The 15,065-nt window shown below is 40.0% G+C and overlaps 2 protein-coding genes across 8 annotated transcripts in view; one reads left to right on the plus strand and one right to left on the minus strand.

The window, feature by feature from the left end:
• The window catches only part of PKD1L3 (polycystin 1 like 3, transient receptor potential channel interacting), a 44,932-nt gene extending 40,618 nt beyond the window's left edge, over positions 1–4,314 (plus strand). Inside the window, 4 exon segments of the mRNA XM_082437103.1 lie at positions 796–1,019; positions 2,786–2,920; positions 3,314–3,395; positions 3,603–4,314. Of these exon segments, the coding sequence (XP_082293229.1) occupies positions 796–1,019; positions 2,786–2,920; positions 3,314–3,395; positions 3,603–3,763 (602 nt within the window). The 3' untranslated portion in view covers positions 3,764–4,314.
• The window catches only part of IST1 (IST1 factor associated with ESCRT-III), a 36,183-nt gene continuing 25,112 nt past the window's right edge, over positions 3,995–15,065 (minus strand). For 5 of the 7 annotated variants that reach the window (XM_082439161.1, XM_082439160.1, XM_082439159.1 and 2 more), the window contains 6 exons: positions 10,719–10,802; positions 10,085–10,195; positions 8,654–8,848; positions 7,729–7,821; positions 6,624–6,672; positions 3,995–5,353 (listed from right to left, as the gene is read on the minus strand). In XM_082439161.1, coding sequence (XP_082295287.1) covers positions 5,154–5,353; positions 6,624–6,672; positions 7,729–7,821; positions 8,654–8,848; positions 10,085–10,195; positions 10,719–10,802 — 732 coding nt within the window. In that variant the 3' untranslated portion in view covers positions 3,995–5,153. The remainder of the gene's footprint in view (positions 5,354–6,623; positions 6,673–7,728; positions 7,822–8,653; positions 8,849–10,084; positions 10,196–10,718; positions 10,803–15,065) is intronic. The other 2 variants (XM_082439165.1, XM_082439164.1) reach the window with 2 other exon arrangements.

Consider the following 15,065-nt stretch of genomic DNA (forward strand, 5'->3'; position numbering starts at 1 on the left):
GCTTTTCTTTGTTGAGCGGTTTTTGATTACTGCTTCGGTCTCCTTACTTATACTTCCTATGTTCAGGTTTTCTGTTTATTCATTATTCAGTTGTATGGTTCTAGGAATTTATCCATTTTTTCTAGGTTATCCAGTTTGTTGGCATGTGATTATTCCTAGTAGTCTCTTATGATCCTTTGTATTTTTGTGATATCAGTTGTAATGTCTCCTCTTTCGTTTATATAATTTATTAGAATCCTTTTTTTTCTTGGTTAGTCTAGCTAAAGGCTTGTCACTTTTACTGTTCAAAAAAGCTAACTTTTTTTTCTATTGTCTTTCTAGTCTCTATTTCTGCTCTAATCTTTATTATTTCATTTCTTCTTGTAACTTTAGGCTCAGTTCTTTTTTTATTAGTTCCTTGAGAAGTAAAGCTAGGTTCTTTGAGATCTTTTTTAACATAAGCATTTATTGCTATAAACTTCCCTCTTAGAACTGCTTTTGCTGCGTCTAGCATCTGTCTTTTCCTAAGTGCTGTAGTCTTGGAATCACATTGCCTCCCTTAGAAAAGGTCACTAAATGGAAAACCATCAGTTCAAGTTGGCACAGAGTTTTGGAGAAGACAGTGGAGCTGGTTTTAGTTGTGTAGGTCCATACTTAACTAGCAGTATGATAAACTCAAGACATTTGTTTCATCTCTAAAATGGGGATAACAGTTCACAGGATGAACTATATGAAAGTCAAATTTATATGAAAACACTGTAATTACAGAAGAATTCTGTGTAGTTTTTAGGCATAGCAATTTGCATGGCCACTAAGGAACTTCCTTAATTCCATTCCATTGGTTCTACCTTGACCTCACCATTATCAAGCACCTCAGGACCCAAAGAAGTGCAGTCCCCTCTACTGCTCTCCACCCCCATCTGACTATTCTTTTTCAGTTTAACCTGCTGTTTGGATGGAGCATCTCTGACTACCGAACTTTTCTCAGTTCAGCAGTGACTGCTCTTGGTCTCCTGATGGGAATCTCTCATCACAAGGAGGTAAAAACCCTCTTCCTCTTTCCCTGCAGAATTCTATTTGGTTTAATATATCAAACAAGAGGAGAATTGCTTATAAAAGCAGCCCCACTGCATACTGGAAAAGGGAGAAACTTAGTTCCTTTGCCATTATTTTATGATATTACCTATAGATACTGTATAGCTTTTGAGTGGCTGTTACCTTCAGAAATCCTTCCTTTCCTAAGCACATATAGTCCCACCTTTCTCACTTCTTCTATCCTTAATCTTACTGCCAAAGACACTGGGCCTGAACTTGTGTTCTCATTCCTGGCCAGATTAACATGATTTCTGCTGCTTTCTCAACGGCCCTTTGAAGGGTACAATTGGAAGTGGCTTAAAAAAGAAAAATTAGGGAGGTACAATTCCAGAAAGAACTGCAGTTATTTCTGTTTATAAATAGTAATTTCAGAGAGGCTGTTATTTTCTCCCAGGAACTACCTACACAAATCCCTTTCTGTTCAACATAAAAAATAAAAGTAGGAAACTGAGGTGAGGTTTTGGGTCCCAAACACTAGCATATATAGATTTGATAAGAAAAAAACTGCAATTCAAATTAGTGAAACTGGCAAGATTTTCATCAAAGCTCATCATTCTGATACTCTAGAAATCAAAGGTTACTAATTAAAATGGGTAAATTAACATAGTTTCTAACGTGCAAAGTTACCACCACCTTCCTAAAATCTAGGAAAGATTAACATAACTGCTATTTTGGGTGGGATGTTTTGTTGTGGTTCCAGCCCCAATCACTAGGGAATGAAGTCCTCACCCCTGGAACACTATATACTAAAGCTCTTAAAGAAGTAACAATCATAATAAACTTTTGCTAACACCTACTTTTTGACTTAAAAGGGAAAATGGAGTATACTTACTGGGAAGAGTCTTGCATCACAAACTCAGTGTTTGCCCAAACTGTTTGGTTGACCTGGAGTTATGATTAAGCTCTTTTAAAATAAGTAGATATAAGCTGGCAGCCATTACAATATCTCTGTCACAGAGATTTCCATCACAATAGTATTTATTGCAAGTATTCATCCTCTAAGTTGTTGGGTGTTTTTTTTTTAAAACAGTGCCCAGTGGCAATAATGAATGAGCCAATACCAAAGGAAAATAATCATTTTTAAAAGGAACACCTAAATTAAAGAATTTGGAAACCAAATTTTACTGGAAACCATTCTAGTAAGCCCTACATTTGAGAAAGATCTCTTTGTGCTGAAAAGGCAAGAATGGCAAAACTCAGTAATTATACTTTTAAAGATAACGATTAAAAAAAAATCTAAAAAAAAGCATTAAAAGCCAGTTTTCTATGGCTAACCTTTTAAACTGTATTGGAATGGTCCTAAGTTCAGAGTAGAAAGTGCTTGGAATGGCAGAGACAGCTTTCATTATCATTGCTGGTATCTATTCTTTCAACACACTTTTGCTATTCCTTGAAGCTTCCATGTTTAGAAATATTTTCTGGAATTGCCAACAACTCACAAGGGCTTTGAGTCACTTATAATTCCATTACAACTCACCTGTTTTCTTCTTGTGAAAGCCCTGAAGGCACAATTATTTACACTCTTAGAGTCAGTCACTCTTGCTTTTCTGTCCACTCAAAAGTATTCTTTTTAATATTTTTGTTTTTCTAGTTTCCACCAGATATGTTTCCTTATGTGAATATATCCCAAATGTTAGCATATATCTTACATTTTTAAAGTAGATATTAAACTGTCAGTGTTTAAACTCGAAGTGTCCTATTGTCTTTCCAGGTTATTGCTTTAAACCCAGTCCTGGGCTCCTTTCTTATCCTCCTCACCAGTGTCGTTTTGATGGTACTTGAGATCATTAACCTTTTTGTTTCTGCCATTTTAATGGCCTTTGGTAAAGAAAGAAAGTCCTTTAAGGTAAGTAACTCTGACTCAGTAACTGAAATATAAACCGTATCATGATTTTATCACTGGAAAAGCTCAATTTTAGCTGCTCTTAAGATTACAGACTGACGTAACGCACAGTATCAGCATACTCCCTTTATTAGTCTCCACAGCTCTGCCAACCATTTTCCTAGGAAACCCAATTTACCAAAAGTACATTATGTTCTACATCCACTGTCCTATAAATAGCTGGCCCTCCACTGTTAAGTAGCAGAAACACTCCAAGGCCTGACGGTAAACCATTAAAGGAAACAGTATCTTTACACTTTGTATCTACTTTTTTAAAAATATATCTTTGGTACTTTTTTCCTCCACCATTAGCAGCAATTTCGATTTCCTTGCTTTTCTCTCTTTGTCTTCCAACAGACTCAGACAGAAGCTGCACTGGCGGATATGCTGCTACTGAAGCTCTCAAGTTTGTCAGGAAAACAGCAGCACCAGAACACATGTAAGTAAGCGAACAGCTGTAACAGCAATGGCCACTGACAAATGAAGTTTCAAGAAATTAATCCTGTTACCTCCTCACTTGGCTTATTACTTCTTAGTATATTAACACTGATCGTTGCGTGGTGTACTTTAGAAAATTATAGATGTTTATAATATACATAGTTAATTTTGTTAGTCAGTGAAGAATCAAAATCCCCCTTGGCTGCAGGTTCTTCTGTTTATGGAACTTGGTACTATCAGAGGGTTAACACTGCAGGAGTGGTGCAGGATAAACCAGCTCTGCTGCCAAACAAACCCCACGTAACATCATTCATGTTCCAGGAGGACTGTGGGAAATATGAGTCAGAAGTAAGCTCACTGCAACTTTAACTGAAGATACAAGCATGAGATGTGGCTAAGGGGGAGCCCTGTCACAGAGAAGTAACCAAGCCAACTCACAGGTAACTATCTGGGCTTAAATACTGAGATCGAAATGGGCCCCTTACTCCCCAGGGAGCCAATAAGGTCTGGCTTGTGCCCAGTATGGGTCACTTGCTTAAATACTTGTCACTAAAATCTTGCCCCTCGTCATTCGACCAAAACAATGGAGAAAGCGGGGCACAGAATTTTTAACTTTATTAGCAGCTACTGAGCCATGACATACAAATCAATCAAAAACATTAAAGTTGCTTGAAACAAGTGTGTACAGATACACCGCACAGAAGCCAAAGTCGTATCTTCTGATCCCAAAGCCATCCTTGTGGGGAAGGACGGCCTTAGCTAGGGGGCAAAACAGTAAGAGTCTCATCCGTCAAGGGAAGGAGCAAAACACCTACAGCCACACGGGCACCAAAAATTTATCTGAGATAAGTTTTTAAAGGTTCTCTTGATCATAACGTTTTCAAATGAAAACAGGAACCCCTCTTCACCTGTAGGCTTTCCAGCTCACTACTCCAGAGACTTGAATATTTCTATTAAGGCTACTGGAAGCCCACCTTAGCTTGAATGGTGACTTCTGCCCAGTATGTGGCCAGTAATGCAACCCAACAGAACATGCCATGGGGAAAAACAGGAATTTATATACAGTGCTGCCCTCTATTAAAAGGGAAACACAGCACTCAAAGCAAAAGGCCACAGAGGGCTCCCTGAGAATCCAGTAGAACTAAGAGGCCTTCAACTTTCCAAAGTTTGCAACTGGATCCAGGTGGAACAGTGCCCTGCAGCAAGGAGTAGTGTATCTGTCAATGAGAAGACCCAGCTTCTAAGAATTGTTACAATGGCTTCCTGAGCCATTTTCTCTCTCTCCCATTCTTGTTAGAGTGAGAAAATACACAACTTGGCCTTGAATCTCACTCACCACCAATCCCTCTGTACGGAGGGGTTTGTTTCTAAGTCTAGAACCTCAGCACAGAGCTGAGACACTTCATGAAGTACTCTCCTCCACCATCCGGCCATCGTTGACAGCTCTCCCCTTCGCACTCCCCTGTGGAGGGATGGTGGGACAGGAAGGAGAGAAATGGGATCACACTGACAGGAAACGGACAAGCAAGGCTGCCAGAAGCCAGCTGCTCCAACCTCACAATCTCCAGTTGTTAGTCTCTCAGGAGCAGTGGAGAACCGGAAAGCAGCAGAGTGTGTCAGAGCAGGAAGAGAGCCCAGAGGAAGAGTGTACTCAGTGATGGTTAACAGATGAAGCAGAATTTCATGGAGATTCTTTGTTACAAGGAGAAACTGCTCAGTCTCAATTCCCAGAATTTGGACCTTGCCTGGTTTAGGAAGCCTATGTTTTCTTTTTCAACTCTTCAAATCTCCGGGAAAGATCATCAAAGTCAATGTCTTCAGAGGCTGAGGTGTTGGCACCAGCAGATGCAGTTGGTAGTGTGTCTGGCACAGATGGCAATTCTGGCAGTACAAAGTTGTCATAGGTATCCATGGGTCTGGAAGGGGGCTTTGCAGAAGCTTCTGGCTTGGGTCCAGGACCTAATTAAATTAGAGTAAGGAGCACAGTGTTAAAAACGCCAGTGGCTCAGATCCTCAAACCCCACAATCCCCCCTGGCAGAAACAATAAAATAAACAAAATACTGGAGAAAACATTGTTTTTTAAAAAATAATTATTATTTAATTCTAAAGGTCAATAAAAATTCTCAGGACAATTAACAGCTACATTTTCTAATTATGGTTGAATATATGTTTTACTTTCCTACAGTGAGAAAAAAGTTTAAGGGAAAGTCAAAGTGTGGTGCATGGGGCTTAGGTACAGAGCATTCATTTAAACAGACTGTCCCCTTTCACAAAGGTCTACTCCCATAATAGGAAAGTCCAAGGAATGCTACTAGAATTCTACTGGGATGAGCTACTCTTTAAGGCTTATGGGAAAAAAATTTTCTACGGAATGTTAACATCCATACCGTTTGATGTAATAGAATGTGATCTGTATTTTTAGTCCTCCGTCTTCCGTTTTATATCTTACAAGTTAAAATCATCGCCCTCTCTACCTACTTACTGTATGTTTCCATTTATATCTAAGTTCTAGAATAGGCAACCTAAACCATAGTTTTAGAAAATAAGAACAGTGCTTGCCTCTGGGATGGAACTGACTAGAAAGGAACACAAGGTAACTTTCTGGGGTGACAGAAATGTTTTGAATCTTTACTGAGGTGGCGGTTACATAATGTATGTGTGTGGAGATACACATCGAAACTCATCACAATATACACTTCTGTGTATTTTTTGTATGTAAATTATACCTCAATGAAACTGCCCCAATTTTAAAAAATATTCCCCTCTGGGTTTCTGGAGTGCTGGTAGTGTTTTAAGTTTTCAGTGAATGGCTACATGAGCATGCTTGCTTTGTGAAAAGTCACTGAGCTATACACTTATGATTTATGCCTGTTTCCCCCTCTTTAATGCCCAAATTTTAAAAAAATTTTGGTATTTCCAGGCACAGTGGAAGTGGAAGCGGCAGGAACATACAGAACTTGAGGATGACTGAAAACTACAAGATGAAAAGGAATAATGATACCACTAACAGAAACAGGGAACTTGGGAGATTCTTTGGAGCCAGGAAAGATCTTTTCTTTTTGGAAGTGGGAAATCCTGAGTTCTGTTTCCAGCATACTGCATTTGGGGAGAGAACGGGGCATGTGGGTAGAATGCCACAAGCATAAAAACAATCTGAGGGAGGAACAGTGATGAGAAAACAGCGAAGGGTTCAGTACTGAGAAACTCTCAAGAGGGTTTCTGACTCACCAACGATCTGTGCAGAAGAGACATTCTTATCAGCATTAATGTCATCAACCTGAAACACAAAGATCACATGACCAGAGGAGAAAGCAATGGCATCACTGGTGAAAGTAATGGTATAAGCCCATGTGTGTCGCAAAAGCTAAGCTGCTCAGCAAAAGCAACAGAAACTGCTCCAAAGAAACTGCCCCTCCGCCCCCTGTACTGCTTTCCTGATCTTCTTCCAACCAGAGAGATACCATGTTGAACTCATAACTGCCAAGCAGAGGAAAAGAAAATTCTTACCACACCATAACATCTCTCTTTAATCTGATACCTTCACCTTCCAGGCAGAGAGAAAGCATTCTAAACCACCGCATTCATCTTCAAGAACCAAGTCCTCAAATACTAACAAAGATCTTCTACCTCATCCCTAGAAACAGTTGTGGGCAATGCTTCAATGCGTGCAAAACCAAAACATAAAAATTCAGGCCCAATGTAAAAACCAAAGGAAAGAACACTAAGCAAGCTCAGGAACAGGGCCATCTCCCTAGATGAGGAAACAAGGCTGGCAGAAAAGTCATCTAATTCTGAACCAAAACTGTTAACAACCACCTACAGTTCAAGGTATCATTACCATATTAGCAATAATAGCAAGCTTTAACTATAAGACTAAAATATAAAATTAATGCTATAGGCTGAAATTTACTAGACACTTATCTGTTTAAGACAAAAATCTGGTTCTTATTCCTTTACACAGTGTTGAGAATTTATAAAACTGGTATTTTAATTATTATATTCTGGCACCAAGACTGTACCAGCTCAATATGATTCTCTGCCTAGTCTAAAAAAAAGTCTGATCAAGTGCCCTACCAGAACTTTCCAGGATCTGCAGCTCCTTCCTGCATTTCTTAACTGCAGACAAAGCATTGCCACCAAGGATGCTGCCACCACCACCACCACCACCACTCCCCGTTTCCAGGGTAATATTAAAGCAACATAAGAATCCAAAGCATAGAGCAATGCCAGTACTAGGAGTGATCAAAACTTTGCCTTCCCTGTGGCCATTATTTTGCTCTCTCTTCATGGGATTCACTCTCCTGCTGCTTATAAAAGAGGCTCAGGCACTTACAGATTCATACGATGGGGGAGTTGCTGGTATCTGAGGTGGATGAATATTGGGAAAGGCCTGATAATTTCCCATTGGCAATCCATTGAAATCCGACTGCAAGAGGAGAAAGGCAACATCAGAGACATTGCCCCTGATATGCAATTTCTGAAGTGTGTAAATGGGAAGGGAGAAATAAATATGTGTGTGTATACAACTATTTTCTCAATGTGAATATATTCACATTGAATACATATATATATATTCAAGATATATATTTAATACATGTATTCAAGAGCCCCAAAAGAAAAAAAGGTGCCTAAAAGGACCACATGTGATCAGGAGGAATCCAGATTTTTAAAGATCTGTACCCAAAGGCTATTCTTCAAATTACTAAATTGCCTCAGTGTCTACAAGGGAAGCTTCTTACCAGACTTTCTTTTTGGGGGGAGAGGAGACGACTGCACTGCACAACACGTGGGATCTTAGTTCCCTGACCAGGGATCGAACCCACGCCCCATGCAGTGGAAGCATGGACTCTTAACCACTGGACCGCCAGGGAAGTCCCCAGACTTTCTTACTAGCAATGACTTTCATCTTCTTGTCTACAAAGGAGGTAGACCTGGTAGTAAGTATTGGTTATTCATTTTTGGAAAAAGCTACTAGTATACCTACAAGTCCCAAAGGTTCAAGAAACCTACATGAAGAGTTTTTCTAGTACCATCTCTCTAGATTTTCCCACTTCATTACCTACAGGTGAACCAAAAGACTTTCTCCAAATCCCAATGCTATTTTTTCCACAATATGATCAATAAACTAATACCAAATATTCTTACTGCTAAATCCTCTTGATAACCTACAATTCCTGAGTGTATTCACAGAGCCAACTTGTCATCTTCTGTAACATTTTCTAGAGCTTATATCCATATTTATTTGTATGTGTACTTACTGGTCCCTTTGGAAGAGGGTATGAGAAAGGAGTGTTTGGAGATGGCATGGGCATGGGCATTGGCACTGTTCCATCAGGTCCACCAGCTGGTGCTGTGAATCCGCCCCCACCTCCTCTTCCAGGGCCCCCTTTCTTCACATCATCTGTGAATCCAACATCAATAAGGTCTGTATCTACTCCAGGAGGAGCTTCTGCCTAAGAAAAAGAGAGAAACCCATATCATTAGGCCCTGTCACCAGCTAGGTTCCCCAGGAAGCTGACTCTGAGATGGAGATTAGCGTGATGGAAGTTTACTGGAGAGGTCTCTTGGGATAGACACCTGTGGGGTCATGAAGGAAGCAGGGCTGGGCAAAGGAAAAAGGTGGGCTGCCGTGCATTCACAACGGGGGGGGGGGGGGGGGGGGGGGTCAGCTAATCCCCCAGGGAGTTCTGGAGCTAGGATGGGCCTACAGCAGGTGCTCCCAACTGGGGACAAAGGGGCAGAGTCTTTAATCCCCTGCAGTGACCAGTTACCAAATACAAGCTGCCCCCAGGAAAGACCCTGGGTAAGGAAGCTCTCCTCTGAGGGCCATTGCTGGAGGGACACTCAGCTGCGTTAGCCACCAGTCATCAATACTCTCAAGAGGTGGGAGAGGGGCTTCCCTGGTGGCGCAGTGGTTAAGAATCTGCCTGCCAGGGCAGGGGACACGGGTTCAAGCCCTGGTCCAGGAAGATCCCACATGCCGCGGGGCAACTAAGCCTGCGCGCCACAACTACTAAAGCCCGTGCACCTAGAGCCCATGTTCCGCCACTGCAATGAGAAGCCCACGTACCGCAACGAAGACCCAATGCAGCCAAAAATAAATTTATTTATTAAAAAAAAAAAAAAAAAAAAGCTGGCGGAATAAATGCTTCTGTCCCGAAGTGTTTGAGTATTTCAGGCAGGGGGAGGGTTGTCTGAGCAGCACACCAAAGCATATACTATACCCGGTCAACATTAACTGCTGATTTACTATTTGCATATCTGCCCTTCTTTCACTGTAAGCCTCTTTAGGACAGGGACCTTGTTTATATATTTTCTGTATTCTCAGCTTTCTGGGGCACATGGCAGGCACACAACAGATGTTTCAGGATCTGTTCTGGGTCTTGGGGCTTTTCTTGCTACCCACAGGGGCCTCTCAATTCCTTGAACTTCACTGAAAAGTAGCAATAATGCCACTTTATATTTGTATCAAAGTTTGTACCTTTTCGAAGTGTTTTCAGTCATTCATCTCATCTGATCCCTAAATACTCAGAGATGCAGGCATATTTATTGTTACCCCAGAGGCATTAACTGGACAAAGGCTTAAACTCCCACATGCAAACTTGAGTGCAAAGAAAATGGTTATTTTTCAAAAACAGTGGTATCGAGAGACTCATTTTCCTTTGTATTCTAAAAGACTCTAAACGTACCATGACCACAGAGTCAGGCTCATAGGGCACATTGTAGTTCTTGGCAATTTCAATCAGGTATCTCTCCACCAGGATTTTGGGTGGGGCCTCCACACTCAGTTTGTGCATTAGCTGTAAGTAAAAGATCCAGGGTTAAGATGCATATGCATCAACCAGCCTAAGCCTAACCTGTATCAATTTTAAACTTTGTTCCTCACATTTCAAATTGAGAGGAAAAAAGGAAGCTCCAACCAGTTAAATTACTTTTTTCAATCACAAAGCACAAGACCCATGTATCTCTCACATTCTCTGGTTACATATGCCTCAAAGACTGATATTGCTGCCTTCCACATTTGAAATCATCTACCCTTCTCCCCACCTCACTTCTACCTGCATAAATCACAAGTGGCACAAAGGATAGGATACAAAATCAGGAATGACACAGGATGACGGAAAGCTTCACAATCAGAAGTGTAGGACAGGGGTAAGGAGCTGACTGCACTGCCAGACAGCGTTCTTCTCTCTCTTACTATGAAATGTGCAATCCCAGATTAACCCTACATTACAGTGGTACCCACTAGACTCACTGCAGGCAATAAAAATAACCTGCCCCCACCCCACCCATTGCTTCATGTTTAACAATTATGTTCATTACCCGGTCATTCACAGTTCCAATCTGGTTGGTCCTACATAACTTGCCATATTCCTTGCTATACTTGGCACAGAGTTGATCAGCAACCTACAGAGAAAAAGAACAGTAAATAAAAATGGAAACCACTCCTACAGAGGGCTTCAAGCTTCCTCCTATTAACAGTAAGCAGGATTTCCAAAAGACTAGGTCTGTAAAGCCTGAAGGGATACATATTAATTCATTTAGTTATTTGTTTATCCAGCCATCCACTGAGCTGCAACTATGTGCCAAACTCTATTGTAAGCATTATGTTATACACTACAAATGATGAACAAAAACAGACATTGTTCCTACTCTTATAGAATCTTACAGTCTCTGGGTAAAAATAATCATTACTCAAATAATCACAAAGATAAAGGTACAAATGCAGCTGTGATAAGGGGAAAGGAAAAGCAGTACTGTTGTACTGCTTACAACAGTAAAATCAGACCTGATCAGAAAAGTCAGATAAAGTGATGCTTCACTGAGATGTAAAGGATGATCAGGAGTTAACTAAACATGGAGGGAAGGAAGAACATTCCAGGAAAAGAAAACACCATGTGCAAAGGCCTCTGCTGGAGAAACAGGGCCAATCCTCAAGCCAAAATAAAATCAGTGAGCCTCTTGTGCAGAGCCCAAAGGAAGAGTGTGGTAGGAAATGAAGAAAGGCAGATGGGGGCCAGACAGTGCAGGGCTGTGTAGGCTTTATTAGTTTTGTTTCTATCACAAGAACAACAGGAAACCACTAAAGGACTTTAAAGCAAGGAGTAGTGACAGGATCAGATCAGTGTTTTGAACAGAACCCTTAGTTGTTCTGATGGAATGGTGAACAGACTAAAGGAAGCCAAAGTAGACGTAGAAAAAACTTTCAAGAAGTTACTACAATAGTACAGGCAGGAGATGACAGTGCTATTGGACCAGAGTGGTCCCAAGACCTGGAAGTTCAGTGAGGGGGCACTCAGTGTTAGGTAGACTTTCAGGGGTACTGGGTACTTATAAGTTTGTTATTTGTCTTTTAACAATGGTTTTTGTTTTGCTTTATACTATGCAGAAATCTTTAATTTTTACTTATATTATCACTCTTTGTTTATGGCTTTTAGGTTTTGTGGCATGTTTATGCCTTTTCCACTATGAGATTATTTTTTTTAATGCCTAACTTTCTTGTTTCTTTAAGGTTTCATTATTTTTAAAAACATGTAAATCTTTGTTTCATCTGGAATTAATCTTGATATAAAGGAAGAGTATAAGAGAGACTATAAACAAGATTTACATTAAAAGTAGAAGCAGTTGCCTCTACTCTCCCATTCCCCTACCCACAAAAGTGTATAACCACCCTCCCTACCCTATCAGAATACAGGAGGTTTACTCTCTGGGGAGGTTAAACTAAAGGAACTGTGGGCTCCATGCACAGCAGAGAGCAGAGATACTGGCAACAAGAGAATTAAGTGTAAATCTTCTCTAAGAGAGGAATGATACCTTTGGCTTCCTTCTCCCTGTGCTCTCAAAAATGCAGCCAGCTTATACCTTCCAGGTAGAAGACAGAACTCTCTGAGGAAAATGACCAATCCAAGGAAAGAAAACTAGTTCCTGACAGTCTGGAGTTCCCTCAAGAAAGGGCTTAGTCAGATCATTCAACAATGAGTTGGTGCTGGAGGTATCACGCTCCCTGATTTCAAGCTATACTAAAAAAGCTGCAGTCATCAAAACAGTATGGTACTGGCACAAAAACAGACAAGTCAATGAAACAGAATAGAGAGCCCAAAAATGAACCCATAGTTATATGGGCAATTATACTACAACAAAGGAGGCAAGAATATACAATGGGGAAAAGATAGCCTCTTCAATAAATGGTGTTGGGAAAATTGGACTACTCTCTCAACACATACACAAAAATAAATTCAAAACGGATTAAAGACTTAAACGTAAGATATGAAACCATAAGACTTCTAGGAAAAAATATAGGCAGGACACTCTTTGACACTGGTCTTAGTAATACTCTTTTGGGTATGTCTCAGGCACGGGAAACAAAAGCAACAATAAACAAATGGGACTACATCCAACTAAAAAGCTTTTGTACAGTGAAGGAAACTACCAACAAAATGAAAAGGCCACCTACTGAATGGGGGAAGATATTTGCAAACAATATATCTGATAAGGGGTCAATATCCAAAATATACAAAAAACTCATACAACTCAACACCAAGAAACAATCCAATTAGAAAACTGGCAGAAGAGCTGAACAGACATTTTTCCAAAGACGACAAACAGATGGCCAACAGGCACATGAAAAGATGCTCAATATCACTAATTAAGGAACTGCAAATCAAAACCACAATGAGATATCCCCTCACACCTGTCAGAATGGCTATCATAAAGAAAAGACCACAAATAACAAGTGCTGGTGATGATGTGGAGAAAAAGGAACACTTGTGTACTGTTAGTGGGAATGTAAATTGGTGTAGCCACTATGGAAAACAGTATTGAGATTCCTCAAAAGATTAAAAACAGAACTAACATCTGATCCAGCAATTCCACTCCTGGGTATTTATCCAAAGAAAACAAAAACACTAATTAGAAAAAACATATGCACACCTATTCTCACTGCAGCATTATTTACAACCACCAAGATGCGGAAGCAACCCAAGTGCCCATCCATAGATGAATGAAAATGCAGTACATATATACAGTGGAATGTTACCCATAAAAAAGAACGAAATCTTGCCATTTGCAACAACACGGACAGACCTAGAGGGCATTATGCTAAGTGAAATAAGTCAGAGAAAGAAAAATATCATATGATCTCACTTATAAGTGGAATCTAGAAAATAAAACATATGAACAAACAAAAACAGAAACAGAATTACAGATACAGAGAATCAGGTGGTTACAAGAGGTGGGTGGGAGGAGGAAATAGGTGAGGGAGATTAAGTGGTACAAAGTTCCAGCTGCAAAATAAATGAGTCACAAGTATGAAATGTACAGTGTGGGGAATACAGTCAATAACTAAGAAATGTGTTTGTATGGTGACATATCATAACTAGATTTATCGTGATCATTTTGAAATGTATAGAAAAAATCACTATGTTGTGTAACAGGAACAACATAATGTTGTAGGTCAGTTACACTTCAAAAACAAACAAACATGCAACAAACTCACAGAAAAAGAGATCAGATTTGTGGTTACCAGAGTCAGGGAGTGGGAGGGAAGGGGGAATTGGATGAAAGCACTCAAAAGGTACTACAAATTTCCAGTTGTAAGGTAAGTAAGTACTAGAGATGTAATGCACAACATGACAAATATAATTAACACTGCTGTATGTTATATATGAAAACTGCTGAGAGTAAATCGTAAGAGTTCTCATTACAAAAATAAATTTTTCTATTTCTTTAATTTTGTATCTATACGAGGTGATGGATGTTCACTAAAATTATTGTGATAATCATTTCATGATGTATGTAAGTCAACTCATTATACTGTACATCTTATACAGTGCTGTATGTCAATTACATCTCAATGAAACTGGAAGGAAAAAAAGAAAAAAACAAACAATGAATTGGCATCTGGCAATAAGCCCACCCAAGCACACAAGAGGTTCCAATCCACTTTTTAGTACCTCACTCTTAAATATGAACAGCCAAGGGCCACGAAACCTTTCAGAAAAGCCTCTATTATAAAAATAGTTTAAATCTAAGAAATAGATAGAAGGAAACAATACAGAAACAAGAAAAAGTAAAAAGGGACTATAATATTCTCAGAGTTAGAAGACATTGTAGCCATGAAACAAAAATAGACTATTAAAAAAATACATATTCAGAGACTTAAAAAGAGCTCTCAAAAAATAAAAACAGGGCTTCCCTGGTGGCGCAGTGGTTGAGAGTCTGCCTGCCAGTGCAGGGGACACAGGTTCGGGCCCTGGTCTGGGAGGATCCCACATGCCACGGAGCAACTAGGCCCCTGAGCCACAACTACTGAGCCTGCGCGTCTGGAGCCTGTGCTCCGCAACAAAAGAGGCCACGACAGTGAGAGGCCCGTGCACCGTGATGAAGAGTGGCCCCCGCTCGCCACAACTAGAGAAAGCCCTCGCACAGAGATGAAGACCCAACACAGCCAAAAATTAATTAATTAATTAATTTTTAAAAAATAAAAAAATAAATAAAAACATACAGAAGACAAGGAAATCTCGTAAGATAGGTTGGGAGATAAGACTGAGACAATATCCTAGTGAATAACTGGCAAAGATGTAGAAAACAGGAGAGAAAACAACTCAACTGAATTTGTACCTGAGCAGTCAGTACCATATCCACGTTGTGGGAGGCAATTTCTCAGTGAAT

The sequence above is a fragment of the Balaenoptera physalus genome (assembly GCF_965194825.1).
Source record: "Balaenoptera physalus genome assembly, chromosome: 19".
Taxonomy (NCBI): Eukaryota; Metazoa; Chordata; class Mammalia; order Artiodactyla; family Balaenopteridae; genus Balaenoptera; species Balaenoptera physalus.